An 18,975-nucleotide genomic window follows, 5' to 3' on the forward strand; every position below is an offset into this window, starting at 1 on the left:
CACACCAGTGGCATGTGGAGGTTCCCAGGCTAGGGGTCTAATCAGAGTTGTTGCCGCTGGCCTATGCCACAGCCGCAGTAACGCCAGATACGAGCCGCGATTGCGACCTACCCCACAGCTCACGGCAACACCGGATCCTCAACCCACTGAGTGAGGCCAGGGATCAAACCCGAAACCTCATGGTTCCTAGTTGGATTCATTTCTGCTGTGCCACGACAGGAACTCCCATAAAAATTTTTGGAGGAGGTTCCCAGTGATGTTGACAAATGTGGTATATTGATACTGTATAATGAAATGTACCAAAATTTGGAAGATTTTCAAAATTTAGTGACTTTTTTTTCCAAATGACTGGTATATCTTACAAATCTCATAATACTATCTTACAAAATCATGCATTGGTAAAAGACCTAGAGCACAACGGACCAGTGGATTATAATGTAACAGAATATGTGAAGTTCATGGATATAGTTTCAGATGCCACACTGCAACTGACCTGTAAGGAACTACCACTTGCTGAATTTTGGTACCATATCAAAGATATCCACAATTATCTAAAAAGACTATTAGCACACTCTTCCCCATTCTACCTACATATCTGTGTGAGGCTGGATTTTTTCCATATACATCACCAAAATAACATCACAATAAAGCGAATGAAGCAGCAACTATGAGAATCCAGCTTTCTTCCACTGAGCCAGATTAAAGAGATTTGCAAAAATGTAAAGCAATGCCACCTTCTCACTAATTGGTTTTTTTTGAGAATGTATTTTTCTTATTTATGCTAAGATTCAATGTGTCTATTATTACTACTACTTTTATATTTTAAAATTTCCTAGTTTTAATTTCTAATATGGTAAATATTCACAGATATAACCATACAAAATTCTTTGGAGTCCTCAATAATTTTTTTTTTTTTTTTTTGTCTTTTTGCTATTTCTTTGGGCCGCTCCCGTGGCATATGGAGGTTCCCAGGCTAGGGGTCTAATCAGAGCTGTAGCCGCCAGCCTACGCCAGAGCCACAGCAACGCGGGATCCGAGCCGCGTCTGCAACCTACACCACAGCTCACGGCAACACCAGATCCTTAACCCACTGAGCAAGGCCAGGGACCGAACCCGCAACCTCATGGTTCCTAGTCGGATTCGTTAACCACTGCGCCACGACGGGAACTCCCTCAATAATTTTTAAGACACTAAAGAGGTCCTGAGACCAAAAGGTTTGAGGAACACTGTATTAACCATGTAATTCCCACACTGAGCCTATGCAATAAATTATCATCCCTGCTTTACAGATGAGGAGACTGAAGCATGGAGGTTGGGTAATGTGCCCTATGCCTCACAGAGTAAGAACTGAAACCCAGGGAGTCTGAGTGCTACACTACTACCTCCTTCTTACCTCTGTTCTTTCCAGAAATGAACAGAAAACACTGGCCTCAGCAGAACCCGTTAACTCTTTGCGGGACATCAGAACACTAGAATATTCTAGTGACAATGTTCTTAATGGCACTTTAGAAACTCAAATGAGGAGTTCCCATTGTGATGCAGCAGAAACAAAGCCGAAGAGTACACCTGAAGTTTCGCGTTCCATCCCTAGCCTCACTCAGTGGGTGAGGAATCCAGCATGGCTGAGAGCTGTGGTGTAGGTTGCAGTCTTGGCTCGGATCCTGTGTTGCTGTGGCTGTGGCATTGGCCAGAAGCTGTAGCTCCAATTCTACCCCTAGCCTGGGAACATCCACATGCCATGGATGCAGCCCTAAAAAAAAAAGAAATCCAAATGAATAACACTGCAACCTTTAGCTCCAGGTACCACAAAGTGAACTATATTAATTACTTCCAACTATATAACACTAATATAATAATAGGATATAATAAATTACATGAATGTAATAATCATGATAATGAGCTACTATCAAGTATCTGCCTTGGATCAGACCCTTTTCCAAGCACTTAACATGAATTAAGCCATTTAACTCTCATAACAAGCCTAATAGGTAGGTGCTATTACCTCCCTTTCATAGATGAGGAAACTGAGGCAGAGAGCGTTCATGAAACTTAACCAAGGTCACACTGCTAATAAGTTGGAGAGTGGACTTCACACCCCAGCATTGAGCTCCAGAGCCCATTCTCCCAAGCATTTTCTTACCCTGGCTTAAAATAAACTAATCTCCAGAATGCTTTTATTCCAAATATTCTAACACTGCATTTCAAACCTTAGGATATGCCACCATCACCGGGCGGGACAGACTACTGGACCTCTCTCCAGAGTTTCTGATCCAGTAGGTCTGGAGGAAGACTCCAACATTTTCTTTTCTTTTCTTTTGCTTTTTAGGTCCACATCTCTGGCATATGGAAGTTCCCAGGCTAGGAGTCAAATTGGAGCTACAGTTGCTGGCCTACACCACAGCCACAGCAACACAGGATCCGAGCTGCGTCTGTGACCTACACCACAGCTCAAGGCAATGCTGGATCCTTTACCCACTGATTGAGGCCAGGGATTGAACCTGCATCCTCTTGGGTACTAGACGGGTTCATAATCAGCTGAGGCATGATGGGAACTCCCAAAATTTTTATTTCTGATCAGTTGTCAAGCTGATGCTGCTGGTCTTGGGCCAATGTTTTGAGAATCACAGGCACACAATGCAGAGGATTCAATGATTCAACTTAATAGAAAACTTGCCATAGAGTGAAATAAATAAGATGACCACCAGCAATGTGAGAGCTTTGGTGTTACCTGGTATGTAGGGAGGCCATTGGAACAAGTAGGTCCATGGTATGTACTTATCCTAAATAGTTATTCCTTTTTTTATCTGCAATTCAAATTTAACAAGCTATGGAGTTCCTGTTGTGGCTCAGTGGAAAGGAATCTGACTAGCATCAATGAGCACACAGGTTTGATCCCTGGCCTTGATTAGTGGGTTAAGGATCCAGCATTGCTGTGAGCTGTGGTGTAGGTCGAAGATGCGGCTCAGATCTAGAGTTGCTGTGGCTGTGGTGTAAGCTGGCAGCTACAGCTCCAGTTCAACCCCTAGCCTGGGAACCATCATATGCCACAGGTATGGCCCTAAAAAGCAAAAAAAAAGAAAAAAGAAAAATTTAACAAGCTATATTATATTCTAAATCTGGCAACTTTCCTCTTATGCTACTTTTTGCTTATTCATCCTTTGACTGGGTATAGGTGTGAAATGTACTTATTAATTACCTTGTGTCAGTGATAATAGTGTTTGTTCAGTGTGGTTTCAATCAGCCGTCTTTCTCCATTCCAAAAGGATAAGCATCAGGAAAAGGAAAATTAATGTGCCTTCCACGTACCAGAAAGTTCTTTGGTCAGAATATTCCCCATTCTTGTGGATTTTGTATTGAAGATGTTGTCCTATACTTATTTTTGCCCAAAGGAAACACCAAAACATTCTTGACAAGGTGGGATTAACTATGTTAAAAAATTATTCACTCATCTATCCATTTATAATCCAACCACACTAGGATAGCCCTAAATCCGCAGAGTAAAACAGAGATAGCTTCCTGAAATTAGGCAGTAACAAACAAATACATGGGAAAACTAGTTTCAGTGAAAAGGATACTATAATCATCTCTTCAATTATAATTCCCACCTCAATAATAATAATTAAAAGAACATAGTAATGTCATTACCTTGGTAATCTGGGCAACTCGATTGGCTTCATCATCTGTCATTTCGGAAAGGCATTTTGCTACACTGATATACAGCTCTAGATCATTTCTCTGGAAAAGAAAAATCCAAAGCACATCAAAATACAGTGTAAGGTAACAAGTATATTCTCAGTGTTCTAACAAATCATTAGATTTGCTTATATCTAGCAACAGCAGCTGGTGAGATTTTAATTTTAACCAAGCTGAAACTTATGGCCACTTTTTATCATTTAAAAAACATCTTCCTGGAATTCCCTGGTGGCTCGGGGGTTACAGATTGGGTATTGTCACTGCTGTGGCTCTGGTTACTGCTAAGGCATGGGTTCAATCCCTGGCCTGGGAACTTCCACATGCTTGGGCATAGACAAAACAAAAACAACAACAAAAACAAAAAACCCCACAAAACATCTTTCCTGTTGTTTTGTGTAGTTTGTTTGGCTATACTTTTTTCTCCTTATCAGAACCCATCATTCCAAATGAAAAATTTCTTTGTACAGCTACATTTCAGAAGGCTGTTGGGGGAGGCATAAGGCTAGTATTAAGTCACTTGATGTAAATAGCATATTGGACAATATGTCCAAGGATTCTCCAGGTGTAAAGTGTAAGGGTTTCTGAGCTTGCTCATCTTCTATAGGCATTTGGTAACAGGCAAAAGAGCAAATTTCCTGGTGCCACACTGGTGAACCTGCTTCTGAGCATGCTTGAAACTTTGGTTCTAAATATTCAACCTCAATTTAGATCTTGGAAGCAAACACATTCTTAGTGAAGAATGTGGTTATTTCTTGCTATCCTTCCCACCACATTCTTAAAACACACCTCTCCGCTTTGCCAAAAAGGCTTTAAAAAATCCCAAACATAAATTGTCAGGAATGTAAATATTTTTGTTCCTCACCCGAATCTTATTTGGCAGAAGGTCAAAAATTTTCCCAGTAGCTTCACTGAGCAGACTCCAGAGGTGGTGAGCAGGGCTGGGCAGTTTCATGGCCTGGTTTAGACCCTGTAAGGCACTTGGGCATAACTCAGGATTGGAAAGTGGGGATGCTGTATTAAAAACTGCCACTAGTAAGCTTTCAACAAAACCCACAAGCTGTTCATCAGAGACGTGTTTTATCCACAAAGGCACAGATACTAGGAGGTATTTCTTGATGTTCAGCTGAAAGCAAAACAGAAGAGGGCAAATGTAAACAGGCAAGTCTGGGTTTGTAATGCTCGGAACCTCTAGGTCATCCCTGTGTTTGAGGGTAGAATAAAAGAGAAAAGGTTCAGGTTGCTTCCTGGCCCTTCAGTTCCGCCCAGCTTCATGGTCCAATGGGCCACCAGTGCAGGTAACTTTAACTGCTGCAGTGATTTTTGATTCATGGTGACTCACATGGGTATATGGTATCAGCAAATCCATCTGTGAACGACGCAGCTTAAAGCTTGGATCTATTCAGCGAGGGGGATAAAATGCTACTTCTAGAAGTAGGCGACAGTTGCTATTCACCTTTAAAAGGTCACATTCTGCGGTAAGAAAAACTCCTGAAGAAGAAGGCTCAACTGCTGGAAATCAACTAAACAATATCTGACATTATTCATTTCTTCTTCTAAGGAAGCAGAAGGAAATAACAAGGGGGACTGGCATTCTGGGGCCATTTCTGACCAAAGAAAAACAAGCAGAGCATGTGGAACTGACCACAGCGCCTTAGACTTCAGGAGAGCGAAGGAGGGGTGCAGTTAATGATAGCTGTGAGCCACAGACTTGAAGAAAGCAGGCTTCAAAAATTCTTAGAAACATAGATATGATAGTAAAAGGGCAGCAAGTCTAAAAGAAGTGGTCTAAAAAATAAAATCCAAGGGGGAGCAAGATGGTGGAGGGGTAAGACGTCACACTCACCTTCTCCCACTGACACATCAAAAAAAAAAACCACATCTACATGTAAAACAACTAGCACAGAACACTTATTGAATGCTGGCATTAGAACTTAAACCTCCAAAAAGGGTGTAACTGACAACTGGGTAGAACAAAAGAAAAAGAGAGAGAAAAAGAATCAGGATGGGACTAGCATTCCTGAGAGGGAAATCTGAAAGAGAAAAGGAACCCACAGCCTGGGAAACCACCTAACAGACTGGGAGATCAGCCAAGATGGAGGGACCTCAAAGTCGTCAAGAAAAGTGCAGCCGCTGCACTGAGGAGAGCAAAGTAGAGTGATAGCTGCACAGACCATCTGAACCACCAGCCCAGACACCATGCCTGAGACACTTGGGTGGGGGCTGGGCACTGAGACTTAGGCTCCAGAGGTCAGTCCTGGGGAGAAGACTGGGGCTGGTGGTATGGGGACAGCCTGAGGGGCTAAGGAGCAGTGTGCCACCGGTGGGGGAGCCATGTGCTACAGGCTGGGGAGTGGAATGCCCCGGCAGAGGGAGCCCAGGAGAAGGTCTGGGCCTACAGGAGAAGCAAGGCACCTATCGTTGGGGAGGCCAAGAGGAGGAGGGGTGGATCGCCATAGGAATCTCCCTGTGCATGTGCACTCGGGCTCCCAGAGGATGGGGCACCTCTGGTGCAGGCTACAGGTGGCGAGAAGCCACTTGCTTGAGCTACGGGAGACCGGGTGCTTCTTGTGCAGGCTATGGGTGGCTGGGAACCTCTTGTGTGGGCTAAGGGCAGTGGGGGGCTAAGTGCAACGAGGTGCCTCTTGTGTGATCTATAGGCAGCAGGGACAGACTGTGGCAGTCGATTTAGAGGCCAAGGGAGGCATGGCCTGCCACCACTGGGGGCCTGCGAGTGAGCTCCACCTGCAGCCCTAGTCACCTCCTGGGTTGGCAAAAAAATAAAAGAGGGCACTACAACCAAGCACCACATGTTATTGCTCTCATCCCCCTGGGAATACACCTGCCCTGCAGCTGCCATTGCCAAATGCTCTGGGCACCACCCAGATGCTTGATCACTGTCCCCTCCCAAGACTCTACATCTAGGAGCAGCTGGTACAGCACCTCCTGTGTGGGCTAACTGGGATGGGGCACTTCTTACATGGTCTGCACGTGGTGGGGGAAACCACCAAAGCTATCTCTGACTCCACAGGTGAGTGTGGCCCACAGCCACTGGGGATCCCTGAAAAAGAACCACTTGCAGCCACAACCACCTCAGAGGGCACCACAAAGGAGGACATTGCAGTGGAACACCATATGTTGTTACTCTCACTCCTCTGGAAGCACACCCACCCTGCTGCTGCCACTTCCAAATGTTCTAGGCAGTGCCCAGATGCTTTATCACTGTCCCTTCCCAGGAACCTACAACTAAGAGTAGTTGGTGCAGCACCTCCTGTGGGGCTAAATGGGATGAAGTGCTTCTTGCATGGTCTACAGATGACGAGGGCAAGCCACCACAGTTATGTCTAACTCCAGAGGTGGGAGTGGCCTGCCACCACTAGGGGTCCGTGAACAGGCACCACTTGAGGCCCCAAGCACCTCAAGGGTACCACAGAGGAGGGCACTGTAACCAAACACCACCTGTTGTTACACTTGCACCCCTTGGAGCACACCAGCCCTGTTGCTGCCACTGCCAAAGGCTCGGGGCAGAGCCTACATGCTTGATCTCTGTCACTTCCCAGGATCACGAACAGCCTGTGCAGCACCTCCTGTGTGGGCTAAGTGAGATGGGGTGTATCTTACATGGTCTGCAGGTGGCAGGGGCAAACCATCAAAGTTATCTCTGAATTCAGAGGTGGGCATGGAAAGTAATAAAATACAGATTTTTTTTTAATTTTAATAATGTGTTTGAGCCTATATGACTATCAGATTAAAGCAAGGAGATATAGGAAGGGGTTAACATACTTAAAACACAGGGCAACCACAATTCAAAACCAAACATTACATTCACAAAAACTTAAAAAAAAAACAAAAAACCAACCAAACAAAAAAAAACTACACAAGCATAAAATAAACGGAAATCATCCAACAAAAAAAAAAAAAAAAAAAAAAGAAAAAGAAAGGAAGAAAAGAAAAACATAGAATCACTGGAAAACAAGGTTTAAAATGGCAATAAATACATATTTATCAATAATTACCTTAAATGTCAATGGACTAAACACTCCAATCCAAAGACACAGAGTGGAAGATTGGATAAAAAACAAAAATCTACAATCTGCTGTCTACAAGAGACTCACCTTAGGGCAAAGGGCACACATATACTGAAAGTGAGGGGATGGGAAAAGACATTTCATGCCAGTAGACAAGACAGGAAAGCAGCAGTTGCAATACTCATATCAGACAAAATAGACTTTAAAATGAAGGCCATAAAGAAAGACAAAGAAGGACACTATTTAATGGTAAAAGGATCCATTCAAGAAGAGGATATTACAATCATCAATATGTATGCCCCTAATATAGGCGCAACAAGATACCTTCAATGAATACTAACAGACAAAAAAGGAGAAATTGATGGGAATACCTTAATAGTAGGAAACTTTTAACACCCCAACTCACATCAATTGACAGACCCTCAAGACAGAAAATCAATAAGGCAACAGAGATCCTAAAGGACACAATAGAAAAGTTAGACTTCATCAACATTTTCAGGACATTACATCCAAAATATCAAAATATACATTCTTCTCAAGTGCACATGGAAATTCCCAAGGATTGATCACATACTGGGGCACAAAGCTAACCTCAACAAACTGAAGAGTACAGAAATTATTTCAAGTATCTTCTTTGACCACAATGGCGTGAAACTAGAAATCAACCACAGGAAGAGAAATGAGAAAAACCTAACCACATAGAGACTAAACAACATGCTACTAAAAAAAAAAAAAAAAAACCAATGGGTCAATGAGGAAATCAAGAAGGAAATTAAAAAATACCTTGAGACAAATCATAGCGAAGACACAACCACACCAAATCTATGGGATGCCACAAAAGAGTGCTCAGAGGGAAATTCAGAGAAATACAGGGCTTCCTCAAAAAAGAAGAAAAATCACAAATCAGCAACTTAACCCACCCCTTGAATGAATTAGAAAAAGAACAAACAAAACCTAAAGTCATCAGAAGGAAGGAAATCATAAAGATCAGAGAGGAAATGAATAAACTAGAGATTCAAAAAAAAATCAATAAAACCAAGAGCTTGTTCTTTGAAAAGGTAAACAAAATTGACAAACCTCTGGCCAGACTCACCAAGGAAAGAAGAGAAAAAAACCAAATAAGCAAAGCAAGAAATGAAAAAGGAGAAACCACAATGATACTGCAGAAATACAAAAAACCATAAGAGAATACTATGAACAATTATATGCCAACAAATCTGACAACCTAGAAGAAAAGGACAACTTTCTAGAGACGTACAGCCTGCCAAAACTCAATCAAGAAGAAATAGATCAACTGAACAGACCGATCACTAGAAAGGAAATTGAATATGTCATAAAAACACTCCCTATAAATAAAAGTCCAGGACCAGATGGCTTCACAGGTGCATTCTACCAAACACACAAAGAGGAACTTATACCCATCCTCCTTAAACCTTCCAAAAGGCTGAAGAAGAAGGAACACTCCCAAAGACATTCTATGACACCACCATCACCCTAATAGCAAAGTCAGACAAAGATACCACCAAAAAAGAAAACTATAGGCCAATATCTCTGATGAATATAGACACAAAAATTCTCAATGAATTTTTAGCCAACCAAATGCAACAACATACAAAAAAGATCATACACCACAACCAAATGGGATTCATCCTAGGTTCACAAAGATGGTTCAACACTCATAAATGAATCAATATCACACACCACATTAACAAAAGAAAAATCAAAAAAACCACATGATCATCTCAATAGATGCAGAAAAAGCATTTGACAAAGTCCACCATCCATTCATGATAAAACTCTTACCAAAGTGGGTATAGAGGGAACATACCTTCACATAATAAAAGCCATTTATGACAAACCCACAGAAAATATAATACTCAATGGAGAAAAGCTGAAAGCCTTCCCACAAAAATCTGGAACAAGACAAGGATGCTCACTCTCAGCACTTATTCAACATCATATTGGAAGTCCTAGCCACAGCAATCAGACAAACAAAAGAAATAAATGGTATCTAAATTGGAAGAGAAGAGATAAAATTGTCACTGTGTGCAGACAACATGATACTACATATAGAAAACCCTAAGGACTCAACCCAAAAACAAAAATAAACTCAAAATGGCTGAAAGACTTAAATGTAAGACAAGGCATTACCAAAATCCAGGCAAAACATTCTCTGACATCAACCTTACAAATCTTTTCTCAGGTCAGTCTCCCAAGGCAACAGAAATAAGAGCAAAAATAAACCAATGGGGCCTAATCAAACTGAAAAGCTTTTGCATAGCAAAGGATACCATTAAAAAAAAAAAAGACAATTTACAGAATGGGAGAAAATAGTTTCAAATGATGCAACTGATAAGGGCTTAATCTCTAAAATATACAAACAACTTATACAACTCAACAGCAAAAAAGCCAACAACCCAATGCAAAAATGGGCAAAAGACCTAAATAGACATTTCTCCAAAGAAGATATACAGATGGCCAATAAGCACATGAAAAAATGCTCAACATCCCTGATTTTTAGAGAAATGCAAATCAAAACTACAATGAGGTACCATCTCATACCAGTCAGAATGGTCATCATTCATAAGTCCACAAATAACAAATGCTGGAGTGGGTACGGAGAAAAGGGAACACTCCTGTACTGTTGGTGGGAATGTAAATTGGTACAACCACTATGGAAAACAATACAGTACAGAGATACCTTGGAAAACTATACATAGAACTATCATATGACCCAGCAATCCCACTCTTGGGCATATGTCCGGAGAAAACTTTCTTTGAAAAAGACACATGTACCCGCATGTTCATTGCAGCACTATTCACAATAGCCAAGACATGGATACAACCTAAATGTCCACTGATAAATGATTAGATTAAGAAGATATGTATATATATACAATGGAATACTACTCAGCCATAAAAAAAGAACAAAATAATGCCATTTGCAGCAACATGGATGGAAGTAGAAACTCTCATACTAAGTGAAGTTAGAAAGAGAAAGAGAAATACCACATGATATCATTTATATCTGAAATATAACTTTTGGCACAAATGAACCTTTCCACAGAAAAGAAAATCATGGACATGGAGACCAGACTTGTGGTTGCTAAGGGAGGAGAGGAGGGGAGGGAGTATGGTTGATTGGGAGTTTGGGGTTAATAGATGCAAACTCTTACATTTGGAATGGGTAAGCAATGAAATCCTGCTTTATAACACTGGGAACTATATCTAGTCACTTATGACAGAGCATAATAATGTGAGAAAAAAGAATGTATACATGAATGTGTAACTGGGTCACCTTGCTGTACAGGAGAAAATTGACAGAAGACTGTAAACCAGCTATAATGGAAAAAAAAAATCATTATAAATTAGGAAAAAAAAGAAAATTTCTTTAGAAGAAAAATAAAATCAATAAAATCTGACAAAAATCAGTACATTTAAAAAAATCAATATAGCTGCATGAGTTATCAGAAAATTTCACTTTAAAGAACATACTGTTTCAGATATTTTAAATGAGAAGGAACATAATTTTAAAATGAATTTACAAATTTAAGTTGCCACTTAACAAAGCTAATAAGAAAGATTTATAATCAAGGACAAACAAGAAATAAGAAGATCAGTGGGAGCTGAGATTGGGGAGTGAGGATTAACTGAATTTTTTGAGGTGATGGAAATGTTATTGGTGATGGATAAAAATGTACAAATGTACTAAGTACTAACACTCATTAAATTATACACTTAAAATAGCCATATTTTATGGAATATAATCTGTAACTCAGTAGAGCTGTTAAAAAAAAAAAAGTTGCCCTGCTAGATTTGAAGAGAGATTAAATCTGACATCTGATAGCACTCACTGAGTGTTTATCAGAAGTAGGTACATAGCAAGCATTCATTAAGTAGAAGCCAGATGGGAGCTGCATGGAGCAGACAGGTAATGATAACAGCTGACAGAAAGGATGCAGATCTCTGTAACACTGACCTTCAATTAAAAAGCATTAGGATATGCAGGAAAGATTTCAAAAGAAAAAGTGCAGAGTAGAAATTGAAGCCAAAAGATTGAGGAAATAAGAGGGCTTTGCACTATTTTCAAAGAATTAAAGCCTCCTGGAATGGCAGAATAACAAATATGAGATCATATAGTTTATAATCAATTGGTAACCCTCTAAGAAATCACAGAATTTTTTTTTTGGTCCTAATTTGAATTGCACCCCAAATATTACATCTTTATTAATTTCACATCTTTAAATAGTCTTACCCCACTCTTCCTACTTATACTTAGCCTAAACCTTGGAAGGTACTGGCCTCTTCCGTCTATCATAAATACCAGGCCAGATCACTTCTTCCTTAGCACTCTGCTCAAGGTAGGCACCATGGCAGAGCTGTTCTATCCTTTCCACCTACACCTTCCTACCTACATCCATCCCCTCGTGTCTAACTTGATGCCTAATGAAATCCTACCAAGCCTTTAAGGCTCACTTTATAATTGCTGCCTTTTCTGTGAAAGGGAGGGATCATATATCTAGTACATGTGGATTTGCTTTTCTTTTAATACCTGCTGAGATAGTTATGTATATCACATAAACAAATAACCTCAGGCTCCAATAACTCTACAGCTTTCTACCCGTATGATCTTGAGAAAGGAATTTTAATATAGGTGATTATCATTTTCCTTCTTCTTGTAATAAATGGTAGCTGGAAGCCTGAATGGTGACAGCCATGGCAGAGTTCTGAATAATGTAATTTTCCAATCTGCTGGCCAGCTACTGTCAAGCCCTCACTCTTTGTAAATTCTACTTGTCCACTCTTGACTTTGAGGTCTCACACCCAAATGAACGTTGATCTCCCCTAAAAGAACCATATCCTCCTATGGCTCAACACCCTTCATTACTACATACACTCAGACCATGGATCAGTGGTGGCATCACCCACATTCCCAAAAGTGCGGATGCATTTTGGGAAGACTGAGCCTGGGTCACCAGAATTTCAAGACACAGTTGCTGTATCTCTTCACCTGAAAGAGAAGAAAAGAAAAGAGTATCTGTAATGTAGGTGCGTCTCTGACTCATTTTTAGGCTTCAATGTCTTGAATCAAACATCTGCTTGTGTGATTTCTAAAACAGAATTTCAGCAAAATCACAAGGTATTTCAAGAGATGTTTAGCTTGAAGCAAGGAAATGTGCTCACTGGATCAGAGTCCTGAGTCCTGGAGCTGGCAAGGGTCTCAAGCTAGCTTGGGAAATTTCCCTTATTATATCCATGGAGACTTAAACACTCACATGCTGTTAAAATTATGAGAAAATTTTAGCTAAAAATCTCTTGTTTCTGTTTTCCCCGTCTCTCTACCTTTCATTCAGCACATAGAGAAATCTAGGTCTGGAACGACTTTAAGATGTAGCCATTTTCTTTAGCGATCAAGTCTTTTTAACAGTCTGATCCTAATCAGCAGATGCTTTTTCCCAAACAGACCCTTTCTTCTTCTTTTTTTTCTTTTTAGGGCAACACCCATGGCATATGGGAGTTCCCAAGCTAGGGTTTGAATTGGAGCTGCAGCTGCCCGCCTACACCACAGCCACAGCAACACGCGATCCAAGCTGGGTTTGCAACCTACACCACAGCTCACAGCAATGCCAGATCCTTAACCCATTGAGGAGGCCAGAGATTGAAACTACATCCCCATGGAAGCTATTCAGGTTTGTAACTCACTGAGCCACAATGGGAACTCCCCTTTCCTTCTTTTACAAAAGATTTTAACTAAAACACAAACAACTTCAATACAGCACACAAAAGTTTGGGGGGGGCATGGGGACATATTTTTATCAAATGAAATCTCTGGAAATAATAATATGTGACATCGTATCTTATATAGGGTTAGGTTCAAATTCAAATGAAAAATTGTCTTTAATTGAAATCATCTTTGAGGGAGTTCCTATTGTGATTCAGGGGTAATGAACCCGAGTAGTATTCATGAGGATGCAGGTTTGATCCCTAGCCTCACTCAGTGGATTAAGAATCTGGTATTGCCTTGAGCTGCAGTGTAGGCTACAGATGCGGCTTGGATATGGCATTGCTGTGGCTGTGGCATAGGCCAGCAGCTACAGCTCCAATTCAAACCCCTAGCCTGGGAACTTCCATATGCCATGGGCGCAGTCCTAAAAAAATGAAAGAAGTCATCTTTGATTATCCCTTAAATTGTACAAAAATTATAGTACACGTATATTTTTTTATCATATGTAAGCAAGCACCTACTGTAAATAGTAGAGCACTCATGGTATTATATACACATAAACAATTTTAAGGCATTGTCAAAATTGTTCTCCCTCCCTCTTTTTCTTGGGGGGGGGGTTAAAATACATGCTATTAAACTTGCATATGCTAATATGCTAACTCCATAAAAGAGACTGCTATGGACAAACTGATGTGTGCATTCCCCTTGCCTCTCACCACAAAGTACCTGTATAAACAGAATAATGGTCCCCAAAGATGTCGATATCTAACCCCTGGAACTTGTCATTGTGTTCCCTTGCACAGCAAAGGAATTCTGCAGACATGATTAAGGTTAAGGACCTTGAGATGGGGAGATTATCCTGAGTTACTCTAATGGACCATTAATCACATGAATCCTTAAATGTGGAAAAACCTTTCCTGGTGTCAAGAATCAGAAAGATGACAGCGTGAGAAGTCCTCAGCTCTCTGCTGCTTGTTTTGAAGATGGTGGGCAGCCTCTAAAAGCTGGAAAAGGGAGGGAAAAGTCTTCTCCATGTCTCAGTCTGTTTAGACTGATACACCAGAATACCACAGACTGGGTGGTTTATAAACAATAGGAATGTATTACTCCCAGTACTGGTGGCTGGAAGTCCAAGATCAGGGTGCCAGCATGGCTGGGTTCTGGTGAGAGCTCTTTCCTGGTTTGCAGACTGCTGATTCTTGCTATGTCCAAACATTGTAGACTAGAGAGCTCTGTGGGGACCTCTTTTATAAGGGCACTAATCTCATTCAAGAGGGCTCCACCCTCATGACCTAATCACCCTCAAAGGCCCAACCCCTTAATACTATCACATTGGGGGTTAGGATCTTAACATATGACTCTTTAGGGGACACAAACATTCAGGCCACAATATTCCTCTCAGTATCTAGGGAGGAATGCTGTGCTGCCAATACCTTGTCTTAGCCCAGTGAGAATCATTTTGGCCTTCCTACTTACAGGACTATAAGATAACAAATTGGTGTTATTTCAAGTCAGTAAATGTGGTAATTTGTTGCAGCATCAATAAAAAACTAGTACAGCATCCCATAGGGCGTTTCCTTGAAACTAGGTTCTGGAAATGCAATTTGATAACCATCAAATCAGGTTTTCTGGGACATGCACCACACACCCAGCAACACACACATCTCAGTCGGCATTGTTTTGATGAGTGCATCTAATCTGGATCTTCAGACATCCCCCTCCTCAAAGAAAGTAACCCAGTTGTCCCATCCAAGAAGACAAACCTCAGGATCCCAGAGGTCCAAGGTCCGTCTAGTCTCTACCAATTGTGACATACAATCTAATTTTCTTTTTTTTGTCTTTTTAGGGCCACAGCCACAGCATATGGAAGTTCCTAGGCTAGGGGTCTAATCAGAGCTGTAGCCGCTGGACTATGACACAGCCACAGCAACACCAGATCTGAGCCACGTCTGCAACCTACACCACAGCTCATGGCAATGCCGGATCCTTAACCCACTGAGCGAGGCCAGGGATTGAACCCTCAACTTCATGGTTCCTAGTCGGATTCGTTTCTGCTGTACCATGATGGGAACTCCCAATCTAATTTTCTATTCAGGTCACATCCTAAAAGCAGAATTTGAAGATGTTAAAAACACTTGATATTTACCAAAGTTTAGCCTCATAAGTGGAGAGAGGAGTGAAGCCCAGTTCACAGGAGGATACTGGTAGGTTTCCCCAACAGTTGCTATGGGTTTCATCACTACTTTGAGAAGGGAAGGAGGCACAGATTCAGGACCTGCAACAGAAAGGGAAAATAATAATGAAACACCTCAATAGCATCACGAAAGTAGAAAATGCCAACATTCCCTCCATTCTTCTAGTTTCAAAGGATTTGATGTCACACCTTTAATTGTGTTCAACCTTGCAATTCTGTGCTCTTAAAGTAAACTCCATTTGCTACAAACTTTGCTCCATCTGTTCTTCTGTTTCTCATTTGTCTCCAGTATTTCCTTCTCGTCTGGACAGAAATGTTCCACATTGCTACTTAACTCTCTTCCATACTCTCTCATGTCTCTTTACCTAGCTTCCTAAAAAGAGTAACTTATTCTACCTTATTATCTATTGCGTTATTGCTCATGCAATCCTTAGTCCATTTCTGGAAGAGGAGACAATTACTGCCACTGAGGTACATTTCCTTCTAAGGACAATGGGTTACTTTCAGTTTCTGTGGCACTAAATGGTTGTGTTCTATTCCACATGATCTTCTACTTCTTCACCTCAGCCTGGACCACAGCTAACTGCTCCACAGGTGGGCACCTGAAGTAACAGCTAATCCATAGCTTAACCAGGTATGTAGGACACAGTACCATGACTTTAATAATATATCCCCCACCTTTTCTTTCAGGTGAGAGGTAATGTGAAATTGAAAACATGAGACACTATAGCAGTTTTGAGTGGAGCCAAAGGGTGAAGCCAGGGTTGCAGTAGCCATTGAAGGTCATGTAGAAGTGAAGTTAAAAGGAGGTCAGAAATGATGTATGAACAAGTAGAAGACCAATAAGGGGAAGTACAAGTGGCAGAAGGGCCAACACGAACATCAGGAGGGAAATCAGCATTAGCAAAAAGAAAAGCAGAATCAGCAAAGGGAAAACCATCACCAGGAAAAGGAGGGGTAGAATCAGAAAATAAAGCAGTGGAATCAGCAGAAATTGAAAGAGGGGAAATCACAGACAGGAGCAGACTCAGTAAAAAGACAGACAGCTGCAGAAAGGAGAAGCATGGAAAAAGGAGAAGCAAAGGAAAAAGGAGAAGCAGAGGCAGCAAAAGCAGCAGAATCAGCAGACCCTGTAAAGCAGGGAAGCAGAAGTAGGGGTAAAGTCAGGAAAAGGACACTCAGCTGGAGAAAGGAGAAGCATAGAAAAAGGAGAAGCACAGGAAAAAGGAGAAGCAGAGGCAGAAAAAGCAGCAGGATCAGCAGACCCTGTAAAGCAGAGAAGCAGAAGTAGGGGTAAAGTCAGGAAAAGGAAACTCAGCTGCAGAAAGGAGAAGCACAGGAAAAAGGAGAAGCAGAGGCAGCAAAAGCAGCAGAATCAGCAGACTCTATAAAGCTGGGAAGCAGAAGTAGGGGTAAAGTCAGGAAAAGGAAACTCAGCTGCAGAAAGGAGAAGCACAGAAAAAGGAGAAGCACAGGAAAAAGGAGAAGCAGAGGCAGCAAAAGCAGCAGAATCAGCAGACCCTGTAAAGCAGGGAAGCAGAAGTAGGGGTAAAGTCAGGAAAAGGACACTCAGCTGGAGAAAGGAGAAGCATAGAAAAAGGAGAAGCACAGGAAAAAGGAGAAGCAGAGGCAGCAAAAGCAGCAGGATCAGCAGACCCTGTAAAGCAGGGAAACAGAAGTAGGGGTAAAGTCAGGAAAAGGAAACAGCTGCAGAAAGGAGAAGCACAGGAAAAAGGAGAAGCAGAGGCAGCAAAAGCAGCAGGATCAGCAGACCCTGTAAAGCAGGGAAGCAGAAGTAGGGGTAAAGTCAGGAAAAGGACACTCAGCTGGAGAAAGGAGAAGCATAGAAAAAGGAGAAGCACAGGAAAAAGGAGAAGCAGAGGCAGAAAAAGCAGCAGGATCAGCAGACCCTGTAAAGCAGAGAAGCAGAAGTAGGGGTAAAGTCAGGAAAAGGAAACTCAGCTGCAGAAAGGAGAAGCACAGGAAAAAGGAGAAGCAGAGGCAGCAAAAGCAGCAGAATCAGCAGACTCTATAAAGCTGGGAAGCAGAAGTAGGGGTAAAGTCAGGAAAAGGAAACTCAGCTGCAGAAAGGAGAAGCACAGAAAAAGGAGAAGCACAGGAAAAAGGAGAAGCAGAGGCAGCAAAAGCAGCAGAATCAGCAGACCCTGTAAAGCAGGGAAGCAGAAGTAGGGGTAAAGTCAGGAAAAGGACACTCAGCTGGAGAAAGGAGAAGCATAGAAAAAGGAGAAGCACAGGAAAAAGGAGAAGCAGAGGCAGAAAAAGCAGCAGGATCAGCAGACCCTTTAAAGCAGGGAAGCAGAAGTAGGGGTAAAGTCAGGAAAAGGAAACTCAGCTGCAGAAAGGAGAAGCACAGGAAAAAGGAGAAGCAGAGGCAGCAAAAGCAGCAGGATCAGCAGACCCTGTAAAGCAGGGAAGCAGAAGTAGGGGTAAAGTCAGGAAAAGGAAACTCAGCTGCGGAAAGGAGAAGCATAGAAAAAGGAGAAGCACAGGAAAAAGAGAAGCAGAGGCAGAAAAAGCAGCAGGATCAGCAGACCCTGTAAAGCAGGGAAGCAGAAGTAGGGGTAAAGTCAGGAAAAGGAAACTCAGCTGCAGAAAGGAGAAGCATAGAAAAAGGAGAAGCAGAGGCAGCAAAAGCAGCAGGATCAGCAGACCCTGTAAAGCTGGGAAGCAGAAGTAGGGGTAAAGTCAGGAAAGGAAACTCAGCTGCAGAAAGGAGAAGCACAGGAAAAAGGAGAAGCAGAAGCAGCAAAAGCAGCAGGATCAGCAGACCCTGTAAAGCAGTGAAGCAATAATTCAAAGGATCAATCCAAAAAGATATATAACAATTTTAAATATCTACGTACCCAACTCAGGTTCACCACAATATATAAGGCAACTGCTATCAACCTTAAAAGGACAAATTGACAAGAACACTATCATAGTGGGGGACTTTAACACCCCACTCACAGCAATGGACAGATCAACCAGACAGAAAATCAATAAGGAAACACAGGCCCTGAATGAACTTAATAAACCAGATGGACTTAATAGATATTTATAGCACATTTCATCCAAAAGCAACAGAATACACATTCTTCTCAAGTGCACATGGAACATTCTCTAAGACTGATCTTATCCTGGGCTACAAATCCAACCTTGGTAACTTTACAAAACTGAAATCATATCAAGCATCTTTTCTGACCACAATGCTATATGACTGGAAATCAACAACAAGAAAAAAACTGAAAAAACACAAACACGTGGAGACTCAACAACATGCTACTAAACAACCAATGGATCATGGAAGAAATCAAAGAGGAAATTAAAAAATACCTGGC

General features: G+C 41.6%; 1 protein-coding gene across 17 annotated transcripts in view; it reads right to left on the bottom strand.

The window, feature by feature from the left end:
• The window catches only part of FOCAD (focadhesin), a 317,387-nt gene that overhangs the window by 9,979 nt on the left and 288,433 nt on the right, over positions 1 to 18,975 (bottom strand). For 16 of the 17 annotated variants that reach the window (XR_014820926.1, XR_014820919.1, XR_014820920.1 and 13 more), the window contains 4 exons: positions 15,590 to 15,718; positions 12,614 to 12,729; positions 4,556 to 4,816; positions 3,646 to 3,735 (listed from right to left, as the gene is read on the bottom strand). Coding sequence is in view for 12 of the 17 variants with exons in the window: in XM_021063120.2 (XP_020918779.1) it covers positions 3,646 to 3,735; positions 4,556 to 4,816; positions 12,614 to 12,729; positions 15,590 to 15,718 (596 nt within the window). In the remaining 5 variants the exon portion in view is untranslated. Of the gene's footprint in view, positions 1 to 3,645; positions 3,736 to 4,555; positions 4,817 to 12,613; positions 12,730 to 13,186; positions 13,817 to 15,376; positions 15,468 to 15,515; positions 15,719 to 18,975 lie in introns of those variants that run through there. The other variant, XR_014820918.1, reaches the window with a different exon arrangement.

This window comes from Sus scrofa, chromosome 1 (assembly GCF_054392235.1).
Source record: "Sus scrofa isolate SSC_HxYL_T2T_F1_AM1 chromosome 1, Sscrofa_HxYL_maternal_Yorkshire_Landrace_v2.0, whole genome shotgun sequence".
Classification (NCBI taxonomy): domain Eukaryota; kingdom Metazoa; phylum Chordata; class Mammalia; order Artiodactyla; family Suidae; genus Sus; species Sus scrofa.